The sequence below is a fragment of the Trichoderma asperellum genome, chromosome 6, assembly GCF_020647865.1.
Source record: "Trichoderma asperellum chromosome 6, complete sequence".
In the NCBI taxonomy this organism is placed as follows: Eukaryota; Fungi; Ascomycota; class Sordariomycetes; order Hypocreales; family Hypocreaceae; genus Trichoderma; species Trichoderma asperellum.
In genome coordinates, this window is record NC_089420.1 from 3,405,814 (window position 1) to 3,420,010 (window position 14,197).

Consider the following 14,197-nt stretch of genomic DNA (forward strand, 5'->3'; position numbering starts at 1 on the left):
GGCTCGATGACATTACTTTAGTAAAACTAGATAGAATCTCAGGAGTTTGTTTTGTAAGTTTTTGTGCCCCATCATCGGACTCCATCTCCCGCCTAGGGAACTGTTGGTTTTTATGTGTTGTAATTTAATTCAATTAAATATTATCTAGGCGGGTAGTAGGTATATTCTAGGTGTATACCAGGCTGAATCCCAGCCATCTCTTTCGTGCTTTATAACTCGCTATTATACAAGTGTGTTCTTGCGGACATCTATGGGTAGTCGGATCAAAGGAAATTAGGGGAAGAGAGGACTCTCTAAAAGGATACTTAAAAAAAAAAAAGGCAGTCAGTATATCGCCCCCGCTTCCCCCCCCCCCCCCCCCCCAGCTATCAAAAAACGCGAAAAGTCGTCATCCATCATTAATTTTACTCGCCTTCGTCGGCCACGGGGCTGACGTGGACTTCCCAAAGCCTGGCTAGGGGCTTTGGAAACTCGGCTTTGCGCTCTTTGCTAACCCACTTCCCGTACTGTTCGTGCGTGACCTTTTCGGCGAGTATGCCTCGCATCTCGCCCCTGTGCACTACGCCGTCGGTGAGAGACGAGTTGACGGTGCGGGTCGTGCGCAGAAAATGCCAAAAGTCATCCGTCACGCCGACGTACTCCTCCAAGGCTTCCTTGGTGTCGAGACTTGCGCCGGTAGTCCAGCTAAGCAGCAGAGGTTCTATCAGGGGAGCATCCGAGACGCTGGGGTGGGATGTGCCGATGCTGGTGAGGAACCAGGACGAGTGGCTGGGGATGCGTCTGAGGACACTGAGGGCGAGGTCCTTGACGGTGTCGAAGTGCGGGCGGTTGTAGAAGGCGCTGTGCTGCTTGGACCAGGAGTCGGAGTGGACGATGAGGAGGGGCACGTCGATGACGGCGTTGAGGGGCCCGCTCTGCTTGCCGGGGTCGAGGATGACGCCGCCGATGGCAGGGTTGATGTCCGAGGGAGCATGCTTGAGGGCCTGGAGAGCGCCGGTGGCGCCAAAGGAGTGGCCTCCGATGGTGAGATTGCCAAAGTCGAGGCGGCCGGTCCAGCTGTGTAGGTAGGAACCCTCGGAGCGGGAGTTGCGGTTGAATATGTCGTCGCCTTGGCCGCTGTTGATGGCGCGGAGGATGTTGATGGTTTCTAGGATTTCGGCATCGCGGAAGGCAAGCTGTTCTTGCTTGTATTTTTCCGTGTCCATCGGAGGGTCGGAGAGGAGTTCGGCCTCTTTAAAGTGCAAGAGTTGCTTGTCCTTTTCTCCTTTGATTCTCATGAGAGAGCCGGGACAGCTGCCGTCTCGATGCTCAACCGCTGCGATGACGTATCCGCGGCTGGCGAGCTCGCCGACGTAGTGGGTGTAATCCCTTCTTGAGCTGGCATCTCCGTGAGAGAAGACCATGACGGGGAATTGTTCGGCATCCTCTCTCTTTCTTAACTCGACTTTTGTCGACTCTCCTTGTGTCGACTCTACTTGTGTCTTTACCGTGATGGTCGTTCCCAGCAGTGGCGCATCAACCTTGGCAGGAATTGTGATGCCGCCCGCGACCAACCACAGCCCAAATGTGAATATCGGCCGGATAAAGAAGTTGTTGACGTGTGCGTACTTTGCATATCCAGCCGCAAGCAGGCTTAACGGCCTCGCAAACCAGTCATGCCTCCTCCTGCGCTCCTTGACGCTCTTGTCGACGGGGTAGTAGAGGCTGAAGAGCGTCGTGCGGTGCTCAAACGCCGGCTCGCCATTGCTCTTGAAGACGGTCTCGGAGATGCGCCTCGGCTTCTCCAGCGCAATCTCGACGTCGACGGCCCCGACGCCGTAGGGCCCCGAGTACGGCGGCAGCGGCGAGGCCAGCAGCGGGACGCCACGCACGACGCACAGCAGCGCATAGGCCGAGACGACGACCAGCGCAGCGAACGGCCAGGACCGCCGGGGCGGCAGCAGCGCAGCCAGCGAGGCGAGGATGCGGCGCCACCACCGCGCGCACCGGCTGATCCGGTCTGCGCGGAGCCATTTCGGCTGCGCGGCCTGGAGCCATCTGGGCTGCGTGGTGGTGGGGGCGAGCAGAGGCGAGTCGGGCGCTGAGGACGCAGCGTCGTCGTCGTCGTCGTCTGCTGCTACCGGGTCCAGCTCGAGCTCTGAGTCGGACGAGGCGTCGTCGGGCGAGGGCAGCGCCCGGGCGGAGATGCGCGCGGCGGGCTTCGACTTGGAGGACGAGGGCATGGCGGCGGCGCGGCGAGTGAGGCTATCGAGAGATGCATTTGCGGGACGCGAAAGGGACGAGACGAAGGCGCTGGTACGGGGGATGGCGCACGGCGGGATTGGTCGATGACGTAGACAGAGGCGGGATGGTGCTAGCAATCGGTACATGCTTAGTCTAGAAGGCTGGTGGGCGGATTGTGGGTATCTTTGGGTACTGCGACAAGTACCTTTTACTAGTGAAAAGAAGAAAGAAAAAAAAAAAAAAGGCACTACACGATAAGAAAGTCTGGGCACGGAGAAGCTGACCAACGGCTGTACCGACAAAGATTCTTAATTTACACCTAGGGCTTGTGCACATATAGAGCTAAAGAGATAATGGAGAGCAAGGTACAGGTAAGATTTTTGAGCTTATTGCCATTATGCTTTTTATTTTGAAATGCCACAATATACAGAGCTGTTGCGCGCAAGCCTCGCTCAGCTCTAGGGTACGACAGCTTTGGCAGCTTTCGTGGCCAACGACGGAGTGGTGGCAAAGCAACGATGGCACATCTCAGGTAGACATGCAACCAGACAGTAATTTTTTTTTTTTTTTTTTTTTGGAGTAGCTATGGATTATAATTACGGAGATGGCGATATTTGAATGTAAAGTTGAAGGATGTAAAGGTATTGGGTTGGACAAACGAATCTATGAGCCCCTACCTGTTTCTATATGTAAGTTAGTAGTTTCGCAGCCAACCTCGACGGTAATTTGATATCCTTGTACTACATGTAACAATTGGTAGACTGAAAGAACTACTTCCATGCCTCGCAGTTGAATTTTGGCAGATACTTGAACTGTACTGCAAAATATTTTGCTTTTTTTCTTCTTTCTTACCAAAATATATGACAGGTCACTCTTATATAGCTCCCTTGCATGATGAAAGTCCAGCCACAGACTTTGATGCATGGCTTACTATTACTAACACAATATCACGGGGGCCAACATATCTTCGACGCTTCCATCCACGGGGCCAACAGGATAGAAGAATAGTTACAGTTGGAAAAACTCTAAATAAGCCTTCGGAATCCTAAGCCCCCCGTCTGTGCGCAACAGGCATCACATCGGCATACCGTCGATACAACGTGCCATGGCGATGCATCGCCCACCTTAGCCTCACAGCTTACAGAAGTGCCCCCTTGAGGTGCATTAGCGATGTGCTTGTGCATGCGGTTGCAGTTGTTGGCAGCTCTAATTCTGCGCTGATGCGTCGATATCGGTGAAATGGAGCAGATGCCCTTCCAGATGATCGACTGCTTCTCGAAGCAATGGTGGAGAGTTTCCCCGTCTGGCAGTAAAGAGCCAGCTGCTGGTGCAAGCGGTCTATTTGATATAGACTCTATCTATAGTCTTTCCGTAGACGATACCTGTAACGATAAAAAGAAGATAGGATGAGACATGGGATTGAGAATGGCGGGGAAAACCCTCCGGACGCCCGGTGTTACTACTAGTAGTACTGGTATCGAGCCCGTCTATTACTTTTATGGCGGACGGCACCGCCTTGCAGCGTGCACAGTGTATGGAACGAGTAATTGGCAGCACTCTTGCTGGCTGTTGGCCCGGAAGCAAGTTTTGAGGTATTATTGGTAACAATACTGCTGCTAGTAGAGACATTATGCCGCCAAGATACCACGCAAGCTGCCGTCCAAGTGCCAGAAACGTGCTACTTCTCGGGCCATTTCGAGGGCGAGGAGGATAAATGAAGCTGGGATCCCCGCACTTGGCACCGGGAGGTGTTGGAACCTTCGATGGATACTAGATGTAGGTATTGTACGTGGTACTCGTTACGTCAGACGGTTGGCTTCCAACTTGGTTGAAGTTGGTGCTGAGAGCAAGAGGCGGATATCTGATCCTGGGTGTCCAGCTGTGCTGTGATTTCTGGTTATTTAACTGATTCCATGTCTCTGTAGCATCTCCATGGACTCCGCCTCATAGGCCACAGACATGGTAGTAAGATAAGACAAGGCATTGCACGAAGTACATGTATGCGCATCATGCTTTTTTGTTTTGTTTCGGAGCCTTTGCGTCATCACAGTGTCTGGCTTCAAATTGAATGATCCCCTCCTCTCCTCCCAACTATTGGCTCACTCACCGGATAAGGAATTTAAAAAAAAAAAAAAAAAAAAAAAAAAAAAAAAAATCAGGAGTGCTAATACCTACTCCGTAAGAAAAGAGAGGACTTCTGTGTAAAAGCCCCGGCTGAAGGTGATTCATGCACGCTGGATGCATAAAGCGGGCGAGTGGAGAGACTGGCGGCTTGGACCGAAGGGCCAGTGCAGACACGAGCCTATCACGCTGCCTCGCCGGTTGCCGCGTGAGCCAGAGAAGAGGCCAGACGGCGGAGAGGGAGATGCACAGCGCCAACGGCGTTGGTAGGCGGCGTTGAAGCCGGATGAGCTCGCCTGCCTTCAACAGGTTGGTTGTTACCTGTAACCATGATGTACCTGATGTACATGCTACATGTGCCATTTACTTACTACAACGTGAAGTTACTGCCTGTATTTGGCAGTTGACAGAGTCATGGCCCAGACGGCCGGTATGGCGAATAGACTTTGCTTTTTAGACACGCCGCCAGGCTTGGGCCCAAGGCACAGACGACGATGCTACATCTCTTGCTTATATGGTGGCACATAGCTGACATGTACCTACCTACTAGCACAGAGCATCGGATTGCGGCGTGGCGTGGCGGAAGAGGCTACAACGGCCAAACCCAAATAACACGCGCCTTGGGCGGGCCGCTGCGGGAACTCGGGGCCTAAAGTTATCTGTGCCAAGGCAGAAATGCTTGAGAGAAATATTTCTCTGCTTCTTGTTTTTTTTTTCCATTTCGAATCCAACGCAAAGTCGATGCAAGCAGATAATAAGTCGGCCGGTGTTTGGTGGGTAGGCCTCCCACTTACAGATATCGCCAGCGTTTAGTCACGCCGCGCGGTAGTCTACGTGTAATACTGTAGGTACCTACTAAGGTAGGTATCCGGAATTGCCCTTTTTTTGGAATCAGATGAATCGGCTCAATCATGAGACGAGCCGCAAATCCGGACATAGCCCGGGGCCAGGCGGCGCGCAAGTCGTGACGAATGGAGTCAAATATCCGTCTTGATGGCCACAACGCTGGTGCATACATTGGAGATTTCGCAGCGGCCCCTCCATTGTACCCCACAAACAACTCCGACGAAGGAAACAGGGCCACCTGGAAGATTGGCAGAGAGATGGTGCTCTAACAGTCGTTTTACTGTCCGTGTCAACCTACCTGTGGCAATGCTACAGTAGTGAGCAGCACTGCTCGTAGTATGTACTAGGTAGTTACATATTGCGTGCGGAGTACATGTAGCAGCAGCTGTAATATCTGTCGAGGCAGTCGAGAGGAACCATGACGTCTAGTCGCAGAATCTACGTGGGCTAATTCGGGTCAAGGGTCCACCGCAATGAGAGTAATATCAGGTCGACATGAGGTTCAGATGCCCCATACTTGTTATCAGTCATACAAGTACTACTAGTACGAGCAGCTGAGCAACGCACCAAGGCCGATACGAGTTTGTAAAATTAATGGCTTGGGAGGGGGCCTGGAAAGGGAGAGGGAGCAGAGGAAGACAAAAGAGGCCGCTCCGTAGAAGCCCCAAGCGGGTTTGTGGCGGACCAGGGGGTGGAAAACAGCGGGTTTGTGGCTCTGCCTGTATCTGTGCTTGTGAGCTGAACCGGGCGCGTACGGGTCAAGTCGATATCACGACTGCTCTGCCTTTGAGGCCATGTCTTGTCGGAGTCTATACGTGAAGTGCTACGGGAGGTTGTACATGCAGTATCGAATGCTCTGTGCATGGACTCTGCACAGCACCTGGTCCTGGTGCAGCGTCAAGGCCCGCGCTGTGAAGCCTTGCGCCTTGTAAGGCTGAGCCCAGAGCGGGCGCGGTGATTCCAGCAGCACGCTGTACCGCTGTGCCGTGGCTGTTCTGTGCCGGGCTCGGTGATGCTTTTGGATTGCGAACTCACGCCTCATGCTTCGTACCCCTCGCCTCACTCACACTCTCGCCTTCACTCTCACGTCGGCAATCGAGTACAAGCAAGTGCTGAACATAGCATTGAGCTCATGCTGCCCGCCCGCGTGGGGACGGACAGGCGCGCAGATGCTCTGGAAGCACCGCTGGAACAACCGCCAAACCCCCCTGTCCTGGCATCGCACAGTGCACCCGCTTACTGTCTTCGTCTCCCAATCTTTGCGTCTCCAGCCCCGTCGACTCCCGGCGCATGACACCACCCGGATGGCCTCTCCAATGAAGAAAAGGCCCCCAATACAGGGCCCCAAAAAAGCCCTAAGAGCTGCATCGGCGAGTCCAGCTGTGAAGCTCGCTATCGAATCAAAAGTGGCGCCCCGAGCCTACGGGAGGCTAAGGCAAGTCTGCGGGTGCAATGGACGGATGGGATGGACATGGCCACACTTGCACGGAGGTATAGTTTCTTGGTCAGCCAGCGGTGCATGCCAAGATCGAGCCATTCGCAGTGGAGATGCGGAGCAGAGCAGATAGCGGTACAGGTACTCGGAAATTGCCTCTTGAGTGAGAGGTGGTTGATGATATGGATGGGTGCGATTCATATGCCAGGCACGCTGAGGATGTGACGGGTGCACGAGATGACGGGAAAGCTTGTATTATCCAGAAAGAACAATAAAGCCCTGCGAGAGCCACCATGACAATCATAAACATTCATGTATAGCTAGCCATTCTTGTATGTGCCTACTGTTGATAGCACCAATGATTCCAGTAGCAGTAAGCACTTTGAGTTGGGTTGCTACAAGTCAAGCATGGCATATTAGAGGACTGGACTCTGCAGATTAGATGCCATCGTCTGCCAACCAATGAATCGCCATCTGGCAACACAGCCGTCTCATCACCTCAGTTTCTTCTCAACTCCTCTTCTCTTTCTCCATTCTCCCTCTCGACGCTCAAGCAGCAGTAGTCCATACCTTGTAATCATCCATAGTGCCTGGCCCCATCTACTGCTCCTCCACGGGCCCTGTCAGCGTATCGTTCCAGCGGTGCTGCACTGTACCGTACAGTGTCTGTTGAGCGCTGACCCGTTGCACCTGCCTGTGCGGCATCCTCTGGCCACTTCCAGGTTTATTACCACTACCTGCCTCTAATTCTTTTTTTTTTTTTTTTTTTTCCCTCCCTCTCCCCTTACTCCGTTTTTTTCTCCCTCCTCCATCACGGAATTTTTGCAAATTCTCCCCTCCATCGTTTCCGTCTGTTTTTTTTTTTTTTTTTTTTTTTTTTTTCATTCCCCCAAAACTCGTGCTCGTTTTCCTCACTCTTCGACTTCGACCCCGTGCTCGCTCTTCTCTTGAGCAATCACCTGTGCGCTAAGCCGGTTCCCGCAGTGGTTTGGCTCGGCCCCGCTTTGTTCTTCATTTCTCCCGAGACCCCTTTACTTGACGATTCGACGCCTCTTTTTTTCTCGTCTCGTCGCGCCGCGGCTTTTTCCTCTGCTTGCACCATCTCACGTTTGCGCATTGCTGCCGCTCGCCGAATCCCTCGCCGCCTCTCCAACGCACGGCGCTGCTTGTTTCCCGGGGGTGAGTCGAGTCCCGCGTTTGCCTCTTGCTTGCCAGCCGAACTTGCGCTGCCACATCGCCGGATCGCTTGATCCAGGCCCTCGCTTCTTTATCCCGCCCCCTCCACCGGCTCTGCCCAGGCCTGCAACACTCGGCCACACACGCCACTAGGCACTCTCCTCTGGCCATGTCGCATCTTCAGCGGCACCCCAGCCCACGGGCTGTTCCAATCTCTGGGCCGTGGGGAACCTGATATGACGACGTTTTTCTACTATCCATCGCCCCACAAATTGCATTTGACCGCAACTTTTGGATTTTATCTCGCATCTTGGCCACTAACACTTCCTCCGAGTCTTGCAGCCCACACGATAGCCATCCCATCGCCAGCTCCCTCCTCGTCTGTCCACGCCGGTCGATCGATTCTTCTCCCCCGACGGAAACAATGTCCTACTACGATAACCCCCAGTGGTCGGCCCCGAGCCAGGCCCCCAATAACTGGGACCACCACGGCGCGACCACTCCTGTTCGCGCAGGTACGTTGCGCGCTCCCTCTGCCTCTCGACTTTGGGCGCTGCAACTGACTTTTTGATGCCCACAGGTGCCAACGGACCACAGCCGCAGGACGACTACGCCTTTTCCTATCAATTTGATGGTATGTGTGGTGCCGGGGAAATACTGTATCCCTTAGAATACAAACGCCTATTGCTTGAAGTTATACCGTTTCTTTTTCTGCCAAGCGCCACGGGCTGCTGCCACGGGTCCACACCATGTTCAACACCATGACAACAATCTCCAATCATCTCTTCTTATTCTTCTTACCGCCGCTCGACAATTGGCATCATAATGGGTAGAGGCTAACTGGTGGATTTACAGAGGTTGATCGTGCTCACGAAAACTTGCAAAAGTCCGGCAAAGGCTACATGATGAATGCTCGACGTGAGTTTTCCATGCCCTACTGCTACCAAGCTGTTGCTGGCTACAACATTCCTCTCCATCTCCTTCTGCTGCCTGTAGTAAGTAGCAAGGGCCTCAATGAGGCCCCTAGAAGAAATCTATAGCTAACCACGTAGCTGTTTCCCTTTTGTTATAGATGGTCGAATGGGTGGCTCTCGTGCTCACTCTGTCAACAACTTCGATGACGGTCGTGGCCCTCAAGGAGCAAATCTCCATAATTTCTATGCTTCCCAGCGTCATCAGTCTTCTCGAGGCTCCAACGAGGCGGAGCAGGTCTTGCAGGCAAAGAGAAGGATGGCGGCTCAACGGGAGCGTGAGCTCCGAAACCTCCACACGGAGCAGCAATATCAGCGAAGTAGGCCTCCCTCAACTGTGTAGCACTTCCTGTCTTCCTATTCAAAAAAGTGGTTCCCAAGCAAACCAAAAAAAATATATAAAGAAAATGTTATTGGCCAACAGGTGGTTCAAGATGGACGCTTGCCTATCTGGCCGAGTCCTCTTTTTGTTGTTTTTCTTTTTCTGGAGTTTTATTTCTGTCTACTGTTTGTATTGTGTTTATGTTCAGTGTTTGAAGATAGTGAGCAATATGTGCTAACGGATCTTCTTCTGACGTAGGTGTCTTGTCTGATGTTGCCGTCCAGCAGGGAAACAAGCATATGACGGAGGAGGAGACTCGTGAGCTCATTGCTCGCCAGCGCAGCGCTTTGTATGGCGAAGGCAGCTTTGCGGATAAGGCCGGCTACATTGACGAGACTGGCGCTGTCCGCACTGGTGCCCCAGGCCCTAGCGGTCCTGCAAGCCTGCGAGGCCACTCCCCCCTCACGTTTGACACCATTGGCCGCGTCCCCCAGGCTGACGTGGGAACACCCGGATCGGCGGTTGATGTGAATGCGGCTGATCCCGGCTCGCGACCCCAAAGCACTGCCAGCCCTCAGACCAGTGGCCCGACCAACAAGGTCTTTGACAACGCCGTCGGTTCCCAGAGCCGTACCAGCACGTCCAGCCCGACCAGCGGATCGCCTCCTCGTGGAGATTTCGGCCCTGGCTCCAAGTCTTCCCAGGGAGCTGCCGTTGCCCCCATCGGAACTCGTCCTACCGGAACACCAACGGCCAACGCCTCTGCCAAGCGCTCAAGCACTCCCCATGCCACTTCTGGCGGATGGGGCCGTGGTAACGGTGTCTGGGGCGGTTCTGGCCTCGGCGCCCAGGCTAGCGTCTGGGGTTAAAGTCCATTTTTGTCATCACATTGGGCGGCGGCGTTGAAAGGACGTTGTAAATTCTTTTCTGTGATTTTTTTTGTCTTTTTTTATTTCCTTCTTCCTTGCTTGAACAGCAAAGAGAAAGAGCAGGTTGAATTGTTGCATTAGTAGAAAAACAGGCGCTGGAGGTGAGGGAAAGGAATGGATCTGTTTGGCATTTTGGTTCGGTCGTTTTTGGTCAAGGCGGTTGATTTCGATCTTCGCGCGTTTTGCTTTCGCTGGGTTAAAGTCTTTGGTACGATATTCGGCGAAGAAAGGTATTGCGAGGCATTTCTGGGCGATTACGATCAAGGCAAAAGGGGGGAAAGAGAAAAGGAGGCTTGCTCTACCTTATACCTGGGGATCTGGAATTGGGATGATCCTCGACAGAGGAATGAAGATATCCGGATAGGAGTTATCTTGCTTTTGGCGCAGGATTGGGACAGAAACGAGGAGTTGCGTCCTTGGTCACGATAACGGCGTATTCATTGTTTTGAGTTTTTGTGACTCCGACTTATATGTGACGGTGGGGACAACAAAATTGAACAGACACTAGGAGAAAGTCCACCGATGAGAGACGGATGGAAAGAGGAAACTTGGACCATGGAGCAGTCATTTGCTGGTGTGGAACAAAGGATTTCGATGAGGAATACCCGGAAACTTGGAGAGGCGTTCCATTGGGCTGTCGGTAAGTTGAACTGTCAAGAATGGAAATACACTTTTTGCGCCTTTGTTGGCAGGGGACAGGGAAATGGAACAGGACGCCTGGCGCTTCTATAACCAAAGGGGGCAGCAAAAACGAATTCAAAAAATAAAAGCACCCAAGAAAAAAAATGAAAAAAAGAGGAAGGAAATAACAAAATCATTGCTGGAAAAAATGGGGTTGAGCGTAAAACTAGGTAGCTTTGGGTTTCAGGACTTGATTTGAATTTTTGCGTGGTGTTTCTTTTACTCTTCTCTCTTTGGGTGGCTCTGGGAATAGGCTTGGGCTCTTTGACGGTTTTTTTCTTTTTTCTTTAAGGTCTTGTTTGATTTCAAGGGATGGAATGGATTTTGGGGGGTTGCTTTCACTGTTGACAAAGGTCTGCTCCTTTATATACCGTTTGGGGGAATTACAGGCGCAGTCGCTGATTGGGGAGAGAAGAAAGATGTTAATGAGAGTGAAAAAGAGGAAGAGAGCAATTGGGAAAGAGTGGTGGAATGGATATGCGGGGATTAGTTCAACGTACAAGATACATGTAATGGGAGAAATTGGTTTGCGAAATGCGCTGGTGGGTTTCGTGAGTTTTGTGTGAGAGGCTTTGACGTGACTTGGAATTGCCATTAGACTATTGCTGTTGCTGTTGCTGTTCCTGTTATGAGAGAAGCTTAATCACTCGCTGCTGAGTTATCTTCAAGCCGGCTGCTTAGTAGTCCAACTGATGACAAAGAGAATATTCGTGGTGATGATTTATATACTATCATATAAGCATGTTCTATATATACTAGGAAAAGAAAAGAAAAGACATTTCTCTATCCTCTTTTTCCAACGCCAGGTTGGCCAGAGATCGATCTCGCGTCTCCTCCATCATAAGAAGCCATATCAGAGCATCAGCAACTTGGCCCCCTCCTCCAGGTCCATCACGTCGTCTGCCCTCACGGCCTTGCCTCCCCAGACGACGGTGCCGGTTCCGTCGATGGCAAAAGCGCCAGCCTCTTGCCATTTGCTGCCCAGCTCTGTCGAAGGGTTGTTTTCGTTGATTGTCTCGCTCTCACCACCACCACCACCACCACTGCCTTTACTACTAGTATTACTTGAAGCAGCAGCAGCAACAGCAGCAGCAGCACCTCCCTTCTTCCTCGGCGTCAATATCGCCTCAACCCTCCTCTCCTCCGCCCTGCTGCCCCTCTTGACATCAATCGCGCTCGCCACCTTCTCCCCCAGCCAGCCGGTTTCCTTCCAGGCCTGGACCTGGGCCGTCGGCCCCAGCACGTACCACAGGCTGCTGGCGACGCCGAGCCCCCAGGCGGCGTAGATGGCGCGCTCCTGGTCGATGACGATCTGGACGTTCCAGGCGCCGCCGAGCATGTCGATCCATTTGGAAGTGGCGCGGGAGGAGGCGTGGGAGATTGCGATGCAGGTGATGGAGCCGGCGTGGCGGTTTGCGATGGCGCGGAGGGTGAGGAAGGTTTTTTGGGCGACTTTTTATGTTATATGAATGTTAGTATAAATGTGATGTATATATATGTTTATATAGATGTTAGGTGTAAGTGCAAATGTGTAAACGTAAGTGGGAGGGGGAGGGGGGCAAATGGCTTCTGTACTACAAGTGTAAGATATACATGTATGAACCGGACTGCTGACTTACAAGCACATCCCACGCATCTCAGAAACACAACTAGGCATTTATTCCGCCTTCCTAGCTCCAGCCTCCTCTGTCGATCTTGCGGCGCGACGTCTCCGATTCGAGGCACGGGGGCGACTTTGACGGGAGGCGGTGGCGGCGAGAACCACGGGTGGACTTTGAGGGGCAGAGATTTGGGCGTCATCCATGAAGACCAGTTGTTGTTGCTGTTGTTGTTGTTGGCGTCATTTTTGGACGCTGGAGAAGAAGAGGATGGTGATGTGAATGATGAAAAGTCTAGGGAGGTGTTGGTGCCTGAGAGGCCGACTTTGCGGAGGGCGATTTTTGTGGTGAGGCTGGAGATCATGGCTGTCTAATAGCAGGTCATATGGGCGTTTTTGGCAGAATAAGGGAAAATAGTAATATACAATGGCGTATATTACTTTCTTTTTTGTTTTCGTTGTATGTCTAGAATGACAAAGGGGGTATCAAGCATGTAAGAAGGACACAGAAATGATATTATATGAAGGGCCTAAAGATCAACAAAAATCGTATGATGGAAACAAAAAAAAAAAAAAAAAGCACGCACGCACTACCAGATAGAATATTTTTAGAAAAAGAAAAGAAAAAAAAAAAAAAAAAAAAGCTCCCTCCCAGCGGCCTCTTCTTCTGATTTGATTGCTTGCTTGCATTACTACCTATCAAAACAACTACCCCCGTACTATCATGCAAGAAACAAATCTGATACAAAGGGGCGCTCAATTCCCAACGCCAGTGGCATCAGAAACAGTAGGGTGTGTGTGCGTGAGAGTGTGCCCCTCCTCTTAAAACATTCAAGTTTCCTGTCATTGAAAGTACTACCGAAAATCCCTCCCCTCCCCCCGGGGTGGATCATCTAATCATTTTTACCCTTTCCGGTTTGTGTTTGATTTTCTGCAGTGACTGGCCCTCCTTTGTTCTTTGAGCGTAATCGGCAAAAAAGGAAATGAACCCTGAAATTGGAAATTGGGAATTTTGGGGGGGCAGTCTATTGCGGCGCTTTCAGGGGGATCCTAGTCGAAATTGAGCGAGTCAGGGGCTGCTGATTGGCTGGGAGACTGCGGAGGCGGATTGGATTTGCCCAGGGGTGTTTTTGGGGAGTGGCTCTTGTATTTGATGCCGTGGACTTGTAGCACAGCCTTTTTGTTTATTGCTGAATGACGGGCTGTGAATTTGCAGAAACATGACTGTTTGAGTATTAGTTTATGTTGCGTTAGTGCATGGAGGTGCTTACTTAAACCTCACGACACATTGCTGGAGCCCAAAGACCGTAATATAGTATCCAAGGCACAATTCACTTATACAGAATTAAAAATTGGAGGGGCTGAAATTTATCAAGAGGCTTCAGTAAGGCTAGTTTGATTGCTTATTTCTGCTTTATTAAGCTGTGCATTGCCTTGTGTCACGGAAGAATAGGTATATACGCAGTAAACTCCGTTCATGCGGCTGCGTAAGCCGAGTGTGTTGCACCATGAAATCTCACCTCTCGGCCACTTTATTTGGTGTTGCCTTCAAATCAGTGAGACGCCGTCTTACTTTTTCAATTCTCTTCCTCTGTGGGTCAGATTGAAGTGGAAATTTAGCTCGGCTTCTTCCGAACAAGATCAGAGGCGTATCGTGATATATGACGCCTCGCGTTGGCTGCGCCTGGTATCATCGTGCCTTGCGGATGTGGCGTCATATGCCCTCCCAATGGCGTACAAGGGATGGAAAAAGAGCTGATTTGAGATGAGATGAGATGGAGATGTAAGCATAGTGTAGCCTTGTACTACTAAACTGTAGCATAGCCCTGCGCCCTGCCAAGTGTGCTGAGAATCAGCTAGGGAATATGGACGATGGCGATGTTCAAGGGCATAAAG

At 51.7% G+C, this 14,197-nt stretch overlaps 4 protein-coding genes across 4 annotated transcripts; 2 read left to right on the forward strand and 2 right to left on the reverse strand.

Moving 5' to 3' along the window:
* Positions 1 to 70: 70 nt before the first annotated feature.
* TrAFT101_010556 (uncharacterized protein) lies at positions 71 to 2,265 on the reverse strand. Its single transcript, XM_066129004.1, has one exon. It carries the CDS (start codon positions 2,220 to 2,222, stop codon positions 405 to 407), a length of 1,818 nt encoding a protein of 605 aa, XP_065985133.1. The 5' UTR covers positions 2,223 to 2,265; the 3' UTR covers positions 71 to 404.
* A 5,960-nt stretch (positions 2,266 to 8,225) lies between these two features.
* Positions 8,226 to 9,963, forward strand: TrAFT101_010557 (uncharacterized protein; the record flags this gene model as incomplete). The annotated part of the gene is made up of 5 exons (XM_024904208.2): positions 8,226 to 8,316; positions 8,382 to 8,435; positions 8,657 to 8,719; positions 8,874 to 9,092; positions 9,353 to 9,963. The coding sequence occupies 5 exons, from the start codon at positions 8,226 to 8,228 to the stop codon at positions 9,961 to 9,963; spliced, it is 1,038 nt and encodes a 345-aa protein (XP_024755385.1).
* A 174-nt stretch (positions 9,964 to 10,137) lies between these two features.
* On the forward strand, positions 10,138 to 10,452 carry TrAFT101_010558 (uncharacterized protein; the record flags this gene model as incomplete). The annotated part of the gene is made up of 1 exon (XM_024904209.2): positions 10,138 to 10,452. The coding sequence occupies one exon, from the start codon at positions 10,138 to 10,140 to the stop codon at positions 10,450 to 10,452; it is 315 nt and encodes a 104-aa protein (XP_024755386.1).
* Positions 10,453 to 11,363: 911 nt separating this feature from the next.
* Positions 11,364 to 13,598, reverse strand: TrAFT101_010559 (uncharacterized protein). Its single transcript, XM_024910809.2, has 3 exons — positions 13,573 to 13,598; positions 12,324 to 13,525; positions 11,364 to 12,156 (listed from the first exon to the last, which is right to left on the reverse strand). Exons 2-3 carry the CDS (start codon positions 12,664 to 12,666, stop codon positions 11,558 to 11,560), a joined length of 942 nt encoding a protein of 313 aa, XP_024755388.2. The 5' UTR covers positions 12,667 to 13,525; positions 13,573 to 13,598; the 3' UTR covers positions 11,364 to 11,557.
* Positions 13,599 to 14,197: the final 599 nt, after the last annotated feature.

Excerpts from the sequence above, each read along its gene's own strand:
- TrAFT101_010556 (XM_066129004.1), bottom strand. The coding sequence starts at position 2,222 with ATGCCCTCGTCCTCCAAGTCGAAGCCCGCCGCGCGCATCTCCGCCCGG.
- TrAFT101_010559 (XM_024910809.2), bottom strand. The coding sequence starts at position 12,666 with ATGATCTCCAGCCTCACCACAAAAATCGCCCTCCGCAAAGTCGGCCTC. Across the intron at positions 12,157-12,323 it reads GAGATGCGTGGGATGTGCTT|TCGCCCAAAAAACCTTCCTC; the intron begins GTAAGTCAGCAG and ends TAACATAAAAAG.